We start from the raw sequence: 19338 nt of genomic DNA on the forward strand, positions 1-19338 counted from the left end.
TACAATATTTTTATATTATCATATAATTATAAACTATCACACGCGCACATATATAATAACTTTATAATAAGAATCATTTCTAATTAGTTGATTATGTAATTTTTTTTACATTGATATCTATTAAATTAAATATTAATCCTTACGTACTAAAATAATTGTCATTGTTTTATACATATTTAAAAAAAGTAATAATAAAAAAATTAGTAATTTTATAAAATTAATTTTATATCATTATTAATTTATTCATAAATTTTGTTATCAATTATTAATATCATAAGGGATATAAGTGGAAAAAATAATTAATGATAGATTAAAAAATTAAAGACTAAATTATAATTTTGGTTGTTTTACTATAATTTTAAATCTATGATTTCAATTCTCTTATTTTAAAATTAAGACATAAAATCAAGATATTTAATCCTAACATTTTTTAAAATATGTAATTTTGAAACTTATGTCTATTAATCAAAGTGAAATGTTGACTTTATTTGTGATGCATAAGTATCAACTTAACAACACTTGTAAGATGTAGATACAAGACTTAAGTGATAAGAGATTAAATAAAATAGAAAATATAATTTTTTTTAACAAGTATTGAACTCATGACATTTTATTGAAAAATAAGATGATAAATCACTAAAATACTTATTTTTAGTTAATTTTATAAACATGATTTTTTACGTATGATTAGTTAATAGTTATAATTTTTTTTAATTATAAAAATTTAAACGTTATAAAAATATTTAATCTTTTTAATTTTATTTTATATCATTTTATTATTTTTATATTGAATAGTTTACATATTTCATTTTAATTTTACCAATTTATAATTAATTTTCATAAATTAATATATAAATTAATTTTAGTATACTAATTATTTTTAATTTAATTATATAAATCAATATAATTACATCAATTAATAGGTAAATTATACAAATTACCTAAATTTATTTTAATATGTAAATTATTTTTATTCTAATTATATATATTTTTTAAAATTTAATATTTAACTTTTAATGAAATTTACATGTTAATATCGTATTTTAACTACAAAAAATTATTTATTAAATAATTTATTTTGATACCAATTATATTAATAAAGAAAATTACATAAATTGATATGTAAATTATTTATATAAATTATTTTTATCTAATTTATAAAATTTATGTAAATTTATTTTCATATGTAAATAATACAAAATTTTATTTTAATTATAAAAGATAATTAATTTTTAATTTTTATGTTTTAAGATTATTTTAAATTTACATAATTTGTTTTTTTAAATAATCTATAAATATATTTTATTTAATTTTTAAAAATTATAATAAAATAAGAATTTTTTTCGCATATAATAATTTACTAATTTGTATAAAAATAAAATTTATAATAAAAATAAATACCTTGTAAAGTAAATATTAAATATATTATTTTAATTTAAAATTTTTATAATTAAAATCATTAATAATTTTTCAACTAATAATAATATAAGATAATATTTATAAAAATAATTAAATAAAATAAATATTTATTAATTTATTATATTATTTTTAAGTAAAACATGATAAATTGAATACTTACTAGTATGTCACATTAATTCAATATTTGACTTTAAGAGGTCTTGAGAGCACGGAATCAGTTACAAATATTTTATGCATTATTTATACTTATAATAAATTCACCCTTTAAAGTTTAACGAACTCACTTAAATTTAATAAATACCAGCAAATACTATTCCGTCAAAAAAAAAAAAGAAAAAAGACTATTCAACGATGGAAGTAGAGAAAAGTCAATATTTAAACATAAATACCCTCTTAAAATTCGCGAAGTTTTCGACGTCACGAGAGAAAAGCCGAGTTGGCCAGACTGGAATCTTATAAATGTGGTTTTTGAGTCTCAGTGTCAGTGTGTTACAAGACAACCGCAAACGGTTTGAACTTTGAAGGTCGTTGTTCACTCTCTACTCTCTTTCACTCTCGCAAGGAGCTCCGTTATGGACCTTCGGCTAGGGTTTTTCCGTTCATTATCTTGCTTACAGGCAATTCCTCTCTCTCTCACACAATTTTTGCTTCTACTCTCATTTTCTTTACGGTCTTTCTTCAATTGGAGCTCTGTGCCTGTGCTCATCATCATTCTTCAGATTCAGAGGATGCAGCTCGTGTTCTGTGTTTTCTTTTTCCTGAATTTCTTTATGCTTTGTTTGGTTACCAAGAAAATTAAAGTGAATGAAATAATTCAGTTCGTTACCAATGAAATGGAAGTTGATTTCGGGAATGTTGCCAAGTACCAACTAATTCTTCTAACTCCTAGCTGAAGATACTAAGGGAGACATGAATTTTGTGGAGTACGACATGATCTATTTCATCACGTGACTCAGGCTCCGTTTATTTTACTGGCTTGAATCCGATTGGTAACTTTGTTTGGTTGGATTGCTAACTTCTGTGCTTCATATTTTGCAGTTTTTTCTAATTTTATCTTTGGTAGAAGCAAACAATTTCTCAACAAGGCTTCTTTTGACTTCCAATGCCAACACAACGGGGTAATCCTTCTTTATAGTATATCACAACTGCAACTGCCGGTTTCCTTAACCAAAATCAATCGACGCACAACCGTGCTTCAATTCTACAATCCTGTTTGTTTATGTGTATCTACAGCACGCAAGACAGACAAAATTTCATTTCCATTTTCGTTTATGCAGGGAAAGGCATTCCGAGGATTATTGTGCAATGTATGACATTTGTGGAACGCGCAGTGATGGTAAAGTAGTGAACTGTCCATATGGTTCCCCGGCTGTGAAGGTATTTCTGAGGCATTTATCATTATTCGAGTATTTCTAAAGGATTCATATTGTGAAACTCTTTTGTATTTAGATTTTTATTCTGGTATGATATTGAACTTTGATTTCTGTTACCATAAGCTTAAAGTCGCATCCCATCTTCTAGTTTGAACTTTTAAAGCTTTAAAGGTTGTCATGATCTATCTCTCTTTTCCCCAGCCAGATGATTTGCTTTCATCAAAGATCCAAAGTTTGTGTCCAACAATTACTGGGAACGTTTGTTGTACAGAAGCTCAGTTTGAAACATTAAGGACGCAAGTCCAACAGGTCAAATTTTCTCTCTGTCTCTCTCTTTCTTTTTTTCTTTTTTAATTATAGATGCATATTCGTCATGTTTAAGATTTGAGTTGATCTCACAGTCTCTCTCTCTCTCTCTCTGTTTTTATATATTTTATGGAATTATGGATACTTATATATTGATTGACTAATCACAGTTTGCCTTTACATGTTTATACATCTTTCTAGTTGATATGCCACAATTTTTTAAATTCCGTGCGCATGCCTTTAACACACAGTACATTATGGCAGGCAATTCCTTTTCTTGTAGGTTGTCCAGCATGCTTAAGAAACTTTTTGAATCTGTTCTGTGAGCTTACATGTTCTCCAAATCAGAGTTTATTTATCAATGTGACTTCAGTTGACAATGTAAGATCCAGCACATTCCTATAATATTGTACTATTCAATGCAGTTTTCTTACTTATCATTCTTTTTAAACCACAATAAATTTATCTTAAATATTTTCTAGCCCCCCGTCTGAACAATTGAGAAATAGCCCATTTCATGTTTTTTTATATATTATTGTCGTCAGTATTTTGGATGCAAATCACAATTGATACCACATTACTTTTACAATGCAATTGTTACTAAAAGACTCCAATTATTACAATTTACAGGTTGGTGGTAATTTGACAGTGGGTGGGATTGATTATTTTGTAACTGATGCTTTTGGTGAAGGGTTATATGAATCCTGCAAGGAGGTAAAGTTTGGCACTATGAATTCTCGAGCTCTACAATTTATTGGTGCCGGTGCTCAAAATTATAAAGGTAAATTGTACTTTAAGTCTTTAACCAAATACTGTTTCTCCTTTCTCATGTCTTATCTATGATTTCATGTTGCAGTGTTGAACTATAGAAACATAAGAAATATAATAGCTCTTCAGAGTTTTAGATTGTAAAGCCTGTCACTGAAATAGCTTGTGTAATGTGTCATGCATACTCTGCACATGGTGTACCAAAGATATTATTGAAATATATGCACATGGCGTCTCCTTAATTATTCTCTTGATTGCTCTGTGCATAATGGCATGAATATATTAAGAGTGAGAAGTAGATGGGTGCATTAGAGTTCTTGGTTTGTGATTCTTTGTTGTTTGTTTGTGGCTCACTGGTTCTAACGTACATGCAATGGTGGAAACAAACTTTGCATCTTACTTATAGTAGAGTACATTTGGTTCTGTAAGACATCATCTGTTATATTTTATTTTCAATGCTGACATTGCTGGATTTCCCTCTTGAACTTAAGTTGATACCCTCATATAGCATTGTCTGCACAGAAAAAAACTTGTGTGACTATCATTGTGCTAATTTAACTTACATGTGATAATTAGCAACATTGCAAATCTAAAGGTTCATTTTGATAGGAATTACTAGCATAAAATTATTTTTCAGTGCATTGCTTGAAAGCTTGATACTTACACTGGGATTGCTTTTGGCAGACTGGTTTTCTTTTATTGGTAGAAAAGCTGCCCCTCATGGTCTTGGTTCACCTTATGCAATTACATTCTGGCCAAATGCAACCGCATCATCTGACATGAAACCTATGAATGTTTCAACTTATTCATGTGGTGATATTTCTCTTGGCTGTTCTTGTGGTGACTGTCCTTCGTCTTCAGTATGCTCTAATTCAGCTTCAACTACCACCAATAAGAAGGATTCCTGCTCAGTGAAAGTTGGGACTTTAATGGTAAGGGAGCATATTAAAATGATTATGATATTTACCAGGTGTATTCATTTTCTGTTTGACATGATGAATAAAATGTGGTTTAAAAAGCCTACTGTGTATTATTAACTAAACGGTTTTACCTTTTGGCATCTGTAGGTGAAGTGTGTTGACTTGAGTTTAGCAGTCTTATACATTATATTGATTTGCGTGTTCTTGGGTTGGGGGTTGTATCATCGGATAAGGGAAAGAAAACCGACGTACAGAACAAAATCAGTGTCCAATGTCATTAGTGATGGTGCGCTGTATTCTCATAATAGGGAGAAGGATGAGAACCTCCCAATGCAGATTCATGTTAGTATGCTATTTCTTCATTGTAAACATGTTTGAGAACTGTCTTTCCTTTTTTTTTTTCCCTTAAAAAGATAAGTTTTGCTTCCTTTCCTTCCTTATGCATGCTTGTCCTATTCTGATTTTGTTTTGACTGATGTTGATTATAAGATGATGGAAGATGCTCAACAAAACAGAAATAGAGTTCGGCTCTCGGCTGTACAAGGATATATGACAAATTTTTACAGGTTACTGCCTATGCTATTGACATATATCATCTCATGTAGAATGTCATCTGACCTCATGTTTGCAAATATGATCAGGAAATATGGATCATATGTAGCTAGACATCCAATTATGGTGCTGGCTTCATCCCTGGCTATAGTTCTTCTCCTCTGTCTAGGTCTAATCCGATTCAAGGTTGAGACACGACCTGAGAAGGTAAATATCACATAGTTGCTACTCTTTTGTTTAAAATGCTCTGTTTAATGTTATTATCTTTCTGAACAAGCTTGTATGTACCTTTAAGATTTTTGTTCTTAAATGATACAGGTGTAATTGGTTTCCATATATAATGTATGCCTCTGGTTATAAAAAATTTACTGTTTTTAGAGGCGGACTGTTTTTATGTTTTTGGATATGATATGAAAATGAAGTTTTCTTTTGTTTTGAATAGCCCATGGTGCTTTATATATATCGTTTTATGGATGAGAACAAAATTGGTGATACTATTTGAGAATTGTGTTAATAGGGGGAAATTGCTGGTTGAGAAAATGTCTACAAAAAATACACTGGCCTGGAAGAAGTAGCTTTGACATACTGTTATCATTTGTTGTGGTTTAGTGTCAAGGCTACTTGATATCTGAACATTTCTTTTTTATCTTCTTGATATATCTCTTTACCTTAGTGGATTTGGCAAATAACTTCCTACACTTTTTAGCTCTGGGTAGGACCTGGGAGTAAAGCAGCACAAGAGAAGCAGTTTTTTGACACTCATCTTGCTCCATTTTACAGAATTGAACAGGTTTGTATTGTCCCCGTTTTCTTTTTCCCCATACAGATAAACTTATGAAGTTCATTATCAGTACAATATGCAACAACTCCACCCTGTGAATATTTTGCTAATTTCATTTTATTCAGTTACTTCTTTTCTTCTCTTACAAAAAGTAAAGGATGTACATTTCTAATTTATTTTGCTTCTAGTTTCCTTACATGCTTTCAGAGGATAACATGTACCAAAAGACAAGCTTTTTTGTCAGTACAATATTCAACAAATCCACCACATGAATGTTTTGCTAATATTATTTTATTCAGCTACTTCTTTTCTTCTCTTCTGAAAAAAAAAGATTATATTTCTAATCTTTTTTGCTTGTAGCTTCCTTCCATGTATTTTCAGAGGATAACATGTACCAAAAGACGAACTTGTTTATAAGGAAACTGAAGCGCCTCTTTCTTTATTAAGGCTTTACTGGTTTCCCTATATAACTTTTTTGTGTTGATATTAATTTTTTCTTCATGATAAATTAACACTAGTCTGCATTCAGCAACAGATTTTGGCTCATATGTCTTGATGAATGACTCAGCAATTTTTCCTTTGCAGCTCATTCTGGCCACTGTTCCAGATCATGTAAATAGTACATCAACAAGAATTGTGTCAGAGGACAACATTAGGTTTCTGTTTGAAATACAGAAAAAGGTATGTGTTCCATATTGTAGTACTACTGAAATACTTTGATCATTATGTTGCATTGAGGACGTTGTTGTCAGGTTGATGCAATTCGTGCTAATTATTCTGGCTTGACGGTATCTCTCCAAGACATCTGTATGAAGCCACTAGACAAAGATTGTGCCACTCAAAGTGTCCTTCAGGTATAATTATTGATTTGCAACCAGAGAACTTTAATGTTTCTTCATCATTGTTGTAATAAATTTGCATGATTTTATCTTTAATAATTAGCAATTTTCCCCTTCCTGATGAACAGTACTTCAAAATGGATCTAAAAAATTTTGATGATTATGGGGGCATAGAGCATCTCAATTACTGTTTTGAGGTACCGAATGTTAACTTTACATCTTGAAGTTGATTGTAGCTGTAGAAATTATTAATTCTACTGCTGTTTTATGTGTTCATGAAAGACAATTCCCGAGACCTCCTGCTGTAGTGTACAATTATATACAGCAATCAATGATGTTATTTTCTGCATGCTTTTAATTTCTTGCATAGAGCAATTAGAGATTTAGAACCAGGGCAACTACTAGGAATACCTTCTTGGTGCATTTGAACTAAATTTTAATTTAAATATGATACAGGCAAATCAAATGAAATGCATTGAAGTGGATGCCATTTTCATCAAAAATCCTCTTGAATGCTATGAATTTTTCATGGGAATTGAGGGGGGCTGGGGGGAGGGGGGAGGGTGTGGATGGCTGTTGGAGTTCTGATTTGTAGTTCTGATTTGTATTTCATTTGTTCATTTTGAACATTGCCTCAAATCTCTCTGAAAAGAGATCATAGACTAATAACTAGGGGGACAGACCTGTGATTCTTTGCCTGATATGAATGATATGGTGTTTTCTTGTTCTTACTATCTAGAGGCATCAATACGAAACTTTATCCTTGATTCATACAGTAATGGTGATGTGTAAATGTTATGGATTTGACTCCTCTGAAGTGACAGGGTGCACTTTAGAGGATTAAGTATATTTACAACCATTGATTAGAAAATTCAAAGTTGAGATGATAAGATAACAAGTATCACAAACTTTGAAGTTGTTAAAATCTCAATCCTTGATTTTCTAATCAATGGTTATTAATGCGCCTCCTCACTTTAGAGGAGTCAAATCCACATACTATAATTTCAAAATGACCTTTTTTTTATGTTGTTTGTTCAGCATTATTCCTCAGCAGACCATTGTATGAGTGCATTTAAAGCTCCTCTGGATCCAAGCACTGTATTAGGAGGTTTTTCTGGGAATGATTATTCTGAGGTATTCTCTCTTTTCTTCTAATGTTGTGAATGGATATAATTTTGTTGAGCATATGATAACTATAATGTGATTTATTTAAGACAGGCATCTGCGTTCATCGTAACATATCCAATAAATAATGCTATTAATGAAGAAGGTAATGGAACCAGAAAGGCAGTTGCTTGGGAGAAGACCTTTATTCAGTTGGTGAAGGTTAGTATCTTGTATATATACTTTTGTTCCTTTCACTGCCAAATAACTTGTATCTTCAGTCATTTGACCTGTATATGGGCCAGACACTAGTCCTGCATAGTTAGTCAACTGTGTTTGTATATTTTAAGCTATAGTGCCAATTTGCTTCAGCAGAAAAATAACTGGTCAAGGTTGCTGCAATTTCATTCATCCCTAGGAAATACTTTATCCGGCTTTGACTCCCGGAGGGTATTAGAACTCACACTTAGCTTAATTTACACATCCCATAACTGAGTCCTAGGTCTTCCTTTGCAGAAAGAACAACAAAGATACATAAAATGTTTTAGTAGCTTGTTTGTTCTTTGTGATGTTACATGGTCATGTATCCTGGAATCAGGGCATTTCTATTTCCTAACTACTCGTCCTTGTTTTCCTGATTCCCCGCATCTATTATGCTGTTTGTAATAGGATGAGCTGTTACCGATGGTACAATCAAGAAATTTGACACTGGCTTTTTCATCTGAAAGCTCTGTTGAGGAAGAATTGAAAAGAGAAAGTACTGCAGATGCTATTACGATATTGGTAACATCCTCCTTTCTTTTGTTGATATTTGATTGTCCTAAAAAGTACTTGATTTGTTTTTGTCTGAGGCATGATTATGATTATGGAATTATGGTATTATCTGAACGAGTTCTTTGTCATGTATTTCCAAAATTAATATTTTCTGTTTGTAGGTGTAATTTGTTTAATTCTTCAATTGTACCTTATTTTATTGCAGGTTAGCTATCTTGTGATGTTTGCTTACATATCTCTTACTTTAGGGGATACCCTCCACCCTTCGTCTTTCTATATTTCATCTAAGGTGCTGTCCCATCCACAGTATCAATCCATCTTTCTCCCTTTCTATTTTTTGATTTGTAATTTATCTTCCCTCTCCTTTATCCTTTATTAGTTTTACTTACGAAAATCAATTTATGATTTGAAGCAGTTTATGTTGTGGAGATAGATTTTTATGATGTACATAAATATTTATTGGTTAGTTTTGGATTGCAGGTGATGCTTGGTCTTTCAGGAGTAATTCTTGTTATGCTGTCTGTCATTGGATCAGTTGGATTTTTTAGTGTGCTTGGTATAAAATCTACTCTGATCATCATGGAAGTTATCCCATTTCTTGTCCTAGCTGTAAGTTTTCTTTTGCTTACAAAGTTATCAAATGATGGCTATTAGTGAAACATATATTGTTGCAGTTTGTGGTATTTGTGATACACCTTCACAGTTATTATTGATAAAATGACAGTAAATAATCTGGGTTTATTCTCACAGGTGGGTAAATGGGATAAGGTTCAGGTCCAAGGTTGAAGCTTTACTACTCAAACAAAATAGGCATTGATACACACACACCCCCTGACACATTTTTTCTCAGTCATGCCCTAAACCCAAATAACTTTTTTTAATTACTCAAGTTGGCCATACACATGTTCACACCTTCCATATAAAACCCAAGTACCATTTTATATTGACATGAAATAATTTTAATTACTTAATATGCATACTAGAAACTAGAAAATATCTCATCCATTACATGGATATTTTAAAATTCAGGTGAAATCTATAATTGTAAGAAAATATTTATAGAAAAATGTTTAAAATAATGAGAATGGTATTCATTGTTAATTCAAGTAGAATCTAACAAGTATAGATTAAAAGAAAAAATGCTAAAGATTATAAAGAAGATATGAATAATTAATCAAAAGAAATTATATTTAAAAATTAAAAGAAGACAAGTTAAAATAAGATGTCTTTTTTTAAAGGGGAGTTGACTATGAGATTAAATCATTCTCAAGATACTAAATTGATATATTTGAGCGGATATTTGGGTAAACTGATAAATATATACAAAGCCATGTCAAAATAAATACTCTACCTCTATGCTTTTCACGCATACTACAACAGATTAGGGTAAATAATAAATAGGTTTGGTAAGTGGGGTGACCTGTGGTCTCTTACATCTCTACCATGGCCTGTGTTCAAGATCTATTTTTGGAATCCAAAAGGATTGACTAATTTAAGAAAGTTTCTTTATTCTTCTCTGAAAATATTGCTGCAATTTGAACATTAATTAGAAAAATGTGAAACAACATCATAGTTGAACTTCAGGAAGAGTGAAGTTGAGATACAAAAAAATTTAGAATAAAAAAAAGTAACACGCTAAACTATTGGATTTTATTGATTTGGTTAATTACATTTGTAACCTGTTCTTTTATTACTTTGTTTAGCTAATAAATGAACAAAATGTTGTTGTTTTTGGAATGAGACAAAACAAGCATATGGAATGCTACCGAGAGTTATCTTTATGAGTACAAAGATAATCAATCATGCACCATTTCCTATAATATATGATTGTTCTGTTCGCCCGATCAATGAAGCTTGAACTGTTCTTCAAATGATTGTCTTCCTATCTGTCCCGCATTTTTTTATGTTTAGCATTCTTTTCCTGTTTTTGAATCTCCATGCATTAGGTTGGGGTGGATAATATGTGTATACTAGTTCATGCTGTAAAAAGACAAAAGCTGGAGTTGCCCTTAGAAGGACGAATAAGCAATGCACTTGTTGAAGTTGGACCATCAATAACATTGGCCAGTGTATCAGAGGTTTTAGCATTTGCAGTTGGGAGTTTTATTTCCATGCCTGCAATTCGTGTGTTCTCCATGTTTGCTGGTAAGTTTTTATCCTCTTGGAATTTTATACCTTTGCAACAGTCAGTTGTTTCTTTCGTGTCAAATGCTAATCCTTAGCTTCCCTTCACACTTTGATTCACAGCATTGGCTGTTCTTTTGGACTTCCTCCTGCAAGTTACCGCTTTTGTAGCTCTGATAGTTCTTGACTCCTTACGGGCAGAGGATAAGAGAGTTGATTGTTTTCCATGCATAAAAGTACATGCGGACCCTGATATAGGTATAACTAAAATCTTAATCAAAGATGAAACTTAAATACTTATGAGTTATAACTGCATATTTTTTAAAATTTGATTGTAAGGTTTCCCTTTTCTATTTAATAAGCATATCTTTGGATGACCAAAATGATCTTTTGGGCATTAAAAAAAATTGAAGTTTAGGTTACTTCCATCAAAGTTAGTCTTCCATGTTTTCCATGCATAAAAGTGCATGCAGACCTTGATATAGGTATATTGGAAAAAATCCAAGTCCCACATCGGCTAAAGATAAAGCCAAGTAAGAGTATATAAGTGAGGGCAAACCTTCACCCCTTAAGGTAGTTTTTGGGGTTGAGTTAGACCCAAATTCACATTTCAAGAATCTAAGAAGGTATAACTAAAATTTTAATCGAAGATGAAACTTCCATGTTTGTCACTACATCTTTTTTTATTTTGATTGTAAGCTTTCTCTCTTTCCTGTTTAATAACCTATATCTTTGGTTGACCAAAATTATCTTTTTAAAAAAATTGAAAGCTTAGGTTACTTCCATTAAAGTTTTCCTTTTCATAACATCTCAGGAACTGGACGAAGAAAACCTGGTTTATTGGCTCGATACATGAAGGTAATTGTCGTTTTCCTTGTTAACAGTAAGTGTTTGCTGGTATTTAATAGAGGACTAAGCATATCTGACATTGTTTTTGTAAAGCACATTGTGTATTTCATTTACTTTTAATCTAGTCATAATAATAAATTGCACAATCATTAAGAGAGTAATTGGTATGCTAGCATTCTTACTATTGTTGGGATTCAAATTTGATTTTTATAAAGATCTTTTTTTTATGTTTAATTAATCTTTTAGTCCTTGAAGTATTTGAAAATTTGTAAATAAGTCCCTTTACTTCAAAAGTTTATAATTGGGTCCCTGAACTTATAAATCGTTTTTAATTGGGTCTTTAGCTTTAGCTATGGCTCTGGTAGGGTTTTGTTAAGTACAAGAATCTAATTGAGAAATTTTAATGAGGTCCTTGTACTTAACGAAACCCTAGCTACTAGACAGGAACCCAATTAGAAATGTTTTATAAGTTCTGGGATCTAATTTAAAATATTAAATTTAAAAAGAAGACTACAAATCTATATCAACCAGTCTGCCATCTAATTGTTTATCCTTGAAGTTTATTTTATTTTATTTTTATTGGGTTTCTGTCAACATTGAGCTCTGGCCATTTTAACATGCCTTTTGAATTCAATAACATCTTCTGTCCAACTTTTGCTGTTGACTTCGTTAATCATATCTTTAGTTTCTTATCCTGCTGGTTCATTTTCCCTTTCAGGAGGTTCATGCTCCCATTCTGAGTATTTGGGGAGTAAAAATAGTTGTCATAGCTATTTTTGTGGGATTTGCATTGGCTAGCATTGTAAGTCTTTGTATATGTTTGTACAGTTTTTGAAATTATTTAAACTATACCTGTCTGCTTTTAATGCACTGCTTTCTTTCTTTTTCTCATTTCCCCCCTTTTTATTTTATCTATAACTGAATTACACAGGCATTGAGCACTAGAATTGAACCTGGTTTAGAACAAGAGATTGTTCTTCCTCGAGATTCATATCTTCAGGTGTACATTTTAGCTCTGACTCATATATTCATGTTTCTTTTTAATTTTTATCCATGTGCATGTGTTCAAACTATATATATTTATATTTCTTTCTGCAGGGTTATTTCAATAATGTTTCAGAATATCTCAGAATTGGACCTCCTGTGTATTTTGTTGTGAAAAACTATAACTACAGGTATTTTGGTTCTATCATGTTATGTTCGGCATCCACCTTTTTGTATAGAGAATTAATATTTGCTGAGTTTTTTAATTTGCAGGGATGCATGGGGGCGTGTGTTAGTGGTAGGAATATTAATGTACCTTGTAGTTTAGTGGCATTTCAAATTAGCATGGTTATTCATATATGTATTGCACCAAATCTTCTTACCAATGGATAAATATCTTAAATCATGATATAATATTTGTTAAACTTCTGCATTTAGTCATAGTACTATTTTCCATCTTCTAATTCTATAATCGTTGAACGCCATGTTTTTGTAATTTTTTCTTTCTTTCTCATAGGCATGTACATGAATAAAAAAACAAACTACTGTTGACATTAGTATGAATCGTAGTAGCTTGTGCTTTACTAAATACATCTTCCTTGGTTACAAGGTTGGATTGATCACTAGTTGTTTCCCCCAACCATTGTTTTATGAAGTTGTGTATTCGTTACTTCATCTTCAATAAAAATCTGCTATTAATATTTCAGTAACTTAAGTTGAATATATGCGAATTTATCACTGGATGAGGAATGCAGATGCTTAACCTTGTCTAAGTACTTCTAAGTTCTAATATTAAGGATGATTTGTTCTAATATTATTCTCCTCACCTCAGCTCAGAATCAACGCATACAAATCAGCTTTGCTCCATTAGCCATTGCAATTCAGACTCTCTTTTAAATGAGGTATAAACCAGTAGCGGTTGGCTTATTTGTCTCTGACACACACACACATATTTGTCTCTTTTAAATGAGGTATAAACCATTAGCTTTTGGTTATTTGTGGAACATTTGAAATTACAAATGCATCATTTCTTAATGAGACATCTTTTTTCCTTTTATAGTTATTTTGCTTGTATTAAGCTGGTAGTCCATGCTATCCATCTACTTGTTTGCTTGTTTGCTGAAGTAATTGTTGATTTTTCCCCCTACATGCTCGTGATTACTTGGATACTCTTGTAATGGGTGTTGTCTCTTTACCTTGTAGATTGCTAGAGCGGCCCTTGTACCAGACACAAGTTATATTGCCAAGCCAGCTGCCTCATGGCTTGATGATTTTCTTGTGTGGGTGTCTCCAGAAGCATTTGGGTGCTGCAGGAAGTTTACAAATGGGAGTTATTGCCCTCCTGATGATCAGGTCAGGTGCACGTAAAATCTTAATTCTGTTATAATATATGCTTGCTAGGGTTCTATGTTAGGATTGATATGAATATATGTTTATGACGACTTGATAGAAAACTTGTCGTGATCAGAGGGAATGCACTCAATAGTGCAGGAAGATTAACGATCCTGGCAAGGAGTTTACCAATTTACTTAATGTGTTAAAGTTGGATCTAAGATTTTCAGTTTTGTTACTTTTTATCTTCATCATTTGTTGTGTAATCAAGGGATTTTTTAAATAAAAAATTAATGAATTGCAAAGAAATGGAATTACTGCCAAAGGATGAGAATGCTTGCATCATATTAAATAAAATTGATGGAGTAAAAGTCCCTTGATATTTTTTTCTGTAAAAAAGATTGAGAGAAAAGATATAGGTAGAGGATAAGATTTTCTAAAGCAGTCAAAGCATACAATAATTTTGTGGTAGTTAACAGTAATTTTTCCTTCCAGCCTCCTTGCTGTGCTCCTGGGGAAAGCTCTTGTGTTTCAGTAGGAACATGTAAAGATTGCACAACGGTAATTAAACACATGTTTTTCATCCTCTTTATTATGTTTTTGTGTGAATAGTTTATTGTTTCTGTTCTGAGAGCTTAATCAAACACTTTGGAAATTGTGCAGTGTTTCCGTCACTCAGATCTCCATAATGATCGTCCATCTACAACACAATTTAGGGAGAAACTGCCATGGTTTCTTAGTTCTCTGCCATCTGCTGATTGTGCAAAAGGTGGTCATGGAGCTTACACCAGCAGTGTTGAACTGAAAGGTTAATTAATTTAAAGATTTTTCTTGTGTCCATGTTCTCTTCTTTTTGTCCTGAAGCCTGAATCAGTTTAAGTTCCAGGGCGTATAATATCTTAGGTATCAATATTTGACTGTATTTTGGTTGCCAGGCTACGACAATGGCATTATTAAAGCATCGTCATTTCGTACTTATCATACCCCACTCAACAAGCAGGTTGTATTTCTATATTATTTGTTCTATAATTACATTTGTATCAAAGGACTCCAAGTTTTAACTGTAAATTTGTTTTAGATTGACTATGTTAATTCTATGAGGGCTGCTCGAGAGTTCAGTTCAAGAGTTTCTGATTCTTTGAAGGTAATGTATCAATCAATTCTACTTTCTGATTCAAGTATTTTTGGCTGTTAGATACAGAAGGTAATTCTAATTATAATGAGCTAAAGTAGGAAGTAGAAGATTTAGCTCTACCCCATTTTCGATGTCCAAACTAACATTCTTTTTCTCATGCAGATTGAGATCTTTCCATATTCAGTGTTTTATATGTTTTTTGAGCAATACCTTCATATATGGAAGACTGCACTGGTCAACCTTGCTATAGCTATTGGTTAGTATTGACTATTGAGACTTAGAAATTGTGGCTTTCTCAAACTGGTCAATCTTTGCATCTTATTGTACATTGTCATTGCTGTACATCGTTACTTCCATGGGTAAAATTACATGATCATCATGGAAAAAACGTTTGGGTTGAGGGGGAGGTGAGACTAATAATATGATCTTAAGAAAATTGAGAAAAAATAGATTATACAATAATGTATTTAATTATTACAGTCTACAATTTATTTATTATGCATGTTGATGTATAGTTTGTAAAGCATTAACATAATCATACAATGATGCAACAGGTGCAGTATTTATTGTGTGCTTGGTTATCACGAGCAGGTGAGCACAAGTTTTATTTTAGCAAATGGTTTAAGCTATTATTTTCTTCTAACTTCCTGAATTGAATAGAAGTATGGACGAGTTATTGTTTGATGAATCAATCAAATCTTGGTTTGATCCTCCTTTGCTTTCAACCTTTATGCAGTTTATGGAGCTCATCAATCATTTTGTTGGTATTGGCAATGATTGTGGTTGATCTTATGGTATTTTACCTTCGTTGTAACTTGTAACTGTTATTTGATTTTTCACATTCTTGCTAATTGATATGTGATATAGTCATATAGTTCTTTTTTTCATTATTTATGTCGGTGCTTGATATCTAGAATTTTGAATCACCTAGTTATTTTGTTTGTTTACTTACAAGATTATGCTTTGTAGGGTGTGATGGCCATTCTGAATATCCAATTGAATGCACTCTCGGTGGTCAACCTTGTTATGTCAGTGGGCATTGCTGTTGAGTTTTGTGTGCATATGACTCATTCTTTCACTGTTAGTATCACTCTGCTTTCCTTTTTTCCTTGCCAACACATGTGTGCACTTGATGTAACCTATGTCATCTAAAAAATTTAAATCTTTCATTTTTCCTTCTTGATTTCAGTGAAATTTAGTGAGAAATAAATATTTGTAATTAGTCATTCTCTGTCTTCCATACCCCCTCTCCTGTTTGTTGAGTTTTCCTGTAAAACTTGATCTCATAAATGCAGGGGATAGAAAGAAAAAAAATAAATTAAAATGACTATATGTAAATTTTTGTGTAATAACATTAGCAAAAACATCAAATTCTGTAATACTGAGCTACATGTCATTATCATGTTTTCTACGAACTAGTTTCTATCAGTTCCACATGACCAAATCGTTATTGTTACAGGTAGCAAGTGGAGACAGAGATCAACGTGCTAAGGAGGCTTTGGGTACAATGGGTGCTTCAGTGTTCAGGTAAGTTTGTGGTAGAAAAAATTTATCGTTCAATTTCCCGAATTGCACACATGCATGCGTGTCGTGAATAAGTCATTCTTCACTCTTCTCTTTGGTGTAAGTGTGTAACTACTAATTCTGTGAAGGAAATAGTGAACCACATATTCTTGAATCTTGACTATGAGGAACTGGATGCAGTGATCCTTCATGACCTCTTTTTACAAAATCATGCAGAGTTTATGCCTTCCAGTTTGCTTTCAACATATTTATGCAATACAATTGTGCTGTTTGCAACACCAATTTCGCGGCAATTGTGTTGCATCAGCATCTGCATCAACATATTGTTTTGTCTTAAATTTGTGTATTTCTGAACAACATTTACTTCTTTATGCAATTGCAGTGGTATCACACTAACAAAGCTGGTTGGAGTTATTGTTCTTTGCTTCTCAAGAACAGAAGTGTTTGTGGTATTATGAGTTCATCCTTAGTTAATGGCCTGACTCTGATATTATATATATTTGCTATAACTAACCTTAACATTTTGCAGATTTATTACTTTCGGATGTACTTGTCATTGGTACTTCTTGGTTTCTTGCATGGACTTGTTTTCTTGCCGGTCAGTGATGTCTTCTTTATTTCAATTGAAAGAATATTGATGCCTGAACAGCTGCAACTGAATTCGTTTTTATTTATTGAGTGGAGTTAGTTTTTCATTATTCACTCAAACACAACGTGGAAGTTTGAAAGATTTTCAAAAGCGTGACTCTTTGACTATAACATTTACATCACTCATAATGTGAACTAGCTTAGTCTCTGACCAAACCATAATCTTTCTGTCCATTATCCTCCAACCAACCTTCTTCAATCAGACATTGTTGTACTAATATTGGGTATCACTCTGGTTTCCATATTTTTCCCCAAGGATTTAGATTCAACCTAGGGGTGTAACTTGAAAAGGTGAAGTGCGTGTAGTAACCGCCGACGTAAAAACTGAGTAGATTTGTGCATATCCATAATCTCTTATTCAGGTGCTTGTAATTTATAAATTTTAGGTTAAATATGTTTTTAATCCCTCAAATTTGGGTAACTGTTGTTTTTAGTCTCCTATTTTTTGTTTATTTATTTGATAACCACCATAATTAGGGTCTTAGGCTCCCCAAGATATTTTCACAAGCTTCGGTCCTTTGGACCAGTTATGGGAATTCTCGGTTAGGACTTAGTCACACTTAAAGCTCCTCGACCCTTCAGTCTCCTAAATTTAAATCATTTGCTTTTTTTAGTGTCTCAATTTTTTAAAAAATGATTTTTTTAATCTTCCTGACTGATCTTGATCGTGGGAAAGACTAAAAACAATATTTTTTGAAATTGAGGGACTAACAAAGACAAATTTAAATTTAGGGGTCCAAAAATAACAATAACTTAAATTTAAGGAGACAAAAACATATTTAAGTCAATTCTAAAGCATGGCATTCTTATCAACGGTTGTCTTATTGTCCTTTACTTTTCTAAAGTCCAATGAGTGTTGTAGCCGATCCAAATCATTTTGTAATTGTAAGGATCAATAAGTTGTTTGTTTTTACTTGATGGACTACAAAAATGCTCCACAACTCATAAGATACTTGTACCCAAAAGATAACCTTTGTACATTCTGTGAGAAAATCGATGACGAAGTGCCCAACTAAACTTTATTCCCAGGACTTAATTGGTTTTATGCCCATCTTTGAACTTTGTTCTCGAGACTGAAAACATATTTTTTCTTCTGCTGCAGGTAGTATTAAGCATCTTTGGTCCACCTTCAAGATGTTCAATCATTGAGCAAGAGGAAGATCGTTCATCAACCTCTTCATAGCTGTAAACTACTCATTGGACGATGGGATGTCCGCAAGTAGTGCAGAAGCATCTGTAAAGTACAGAAATTTATAGGCGAAACAGAAGATAGGAAATACAGCAATTTTGACATATCCGCCCCCTAACTTGTGTATCATGGCTCTTGTACCTATTTAATAATCTCTTGTGTGTAAGGTTAAGGTGGAAGTTTGCCAAAAACCAAATTAAAAGGTTAATTTAATCTATAGGCCTAGTGTTATTAACTAATCGAGTGTCTATATTTTTTTTAGTTAGAATTCTTTATAGTTTGAAAACTTTTATTTAAATCCGTACAGTTATAAGTTTTTATAATCGAGTCTTTACAAGTTAACACCAGTTATACTCCGTTCAGTGTTACCCTGGGTTTTTAACATGTCATCTATAGCGATAATAACCGATTTTTAGGTTTCTTTCGTGGATTTTCTTGCGCTTCTTGCTTGATAATGTGAGGTTTCTAATGTTAGGGATGAGGAAATTTGTTCTCAAATTTTAACATGCAATATGCTATTTAAATTATCAGTAAATTTTTAACATCAAATTACATATTTATGAATATGCTTGGTTATTTAAATTTAATATTAATTTAATATACTATTTAAAATATCAGTTAATTTTCAACATCAAATTACATATTTATGGATATGTATGTAATTTGATGAATATGCTTGATTATTTAAATTATTTAAAAAATTTAATATGCTTGATT

At 31.8% G+C, this 19338-nt stretch overlaps 1 protein-coding gene across 1 annotated transcript; it reads left to right on the plus strand.

Moving 5' to 3' along the window:
• Positions 1-1861: 1861 nt before the first annotated feature.
• LOC114408507 (NPC intracellular cholesterol transporter 1-like) lies at positions 1862-18972 on the plus strand. The gene is made up of 39 exons (XM_028371573.1): positions 1862-2036; positions 2458-2537; positions 2697-2796; positions 2994-3101; positions 3363-3479; positions 3729-3879; positions 4551-4798; positions 4934-5128; positions 5276-5352; positions 5428-5545; positions 6045-6128; positions 6705-6800; positions 6872-6973; positions 7087-7155; positions 7997-8092; positions 8177-8284; positions 8732-8845; positions 9042-9125; positions 9317-9445; positions 10783-10981; positions 11084-11218; positions 11775-11818; positions 12528-12611; positions 12741-12809; positions 12908-12984; positions 13626-13695; positions 13997-14146; positions 14621-14686; positions 14789-14933; positions 15061-15125; positions 15204-15269; positions 15423-15516; positions 15815-15851; positions 15997-16054; positions 16230-16340; positions 16720-16787; positions 17167-17233; positions 17314-17382; positions 18535-18972. The coding sequence occupies exons 1-39, from the start codon at positions 1992-1994 to the stop codon at positions 18613-18615; spliced, it is 3876 nt and encodes a 1291-aa protein (XP_028227374.1). The 5' UTR covers positions 1862-1991; the 3' UTR covers positions 18616-18972.
• Positions 18973-19338: the final 366 nt, after the last annotated feature.

Source organism: Glycine soja, chromosome 4 (assembly GCF_004193775.1).
Source record: "Glycine soja cultivar W05 chromosome 4, ASM419377v2, whole genome shotgun sequence".
In the NCBI taxonomy this organism is placed as follows: Eukaryota; Viridiplantae; Streptophyta; class Magnoliopsida; order Fabales; family Fabaceae; genus Glycine; species Glycine soja.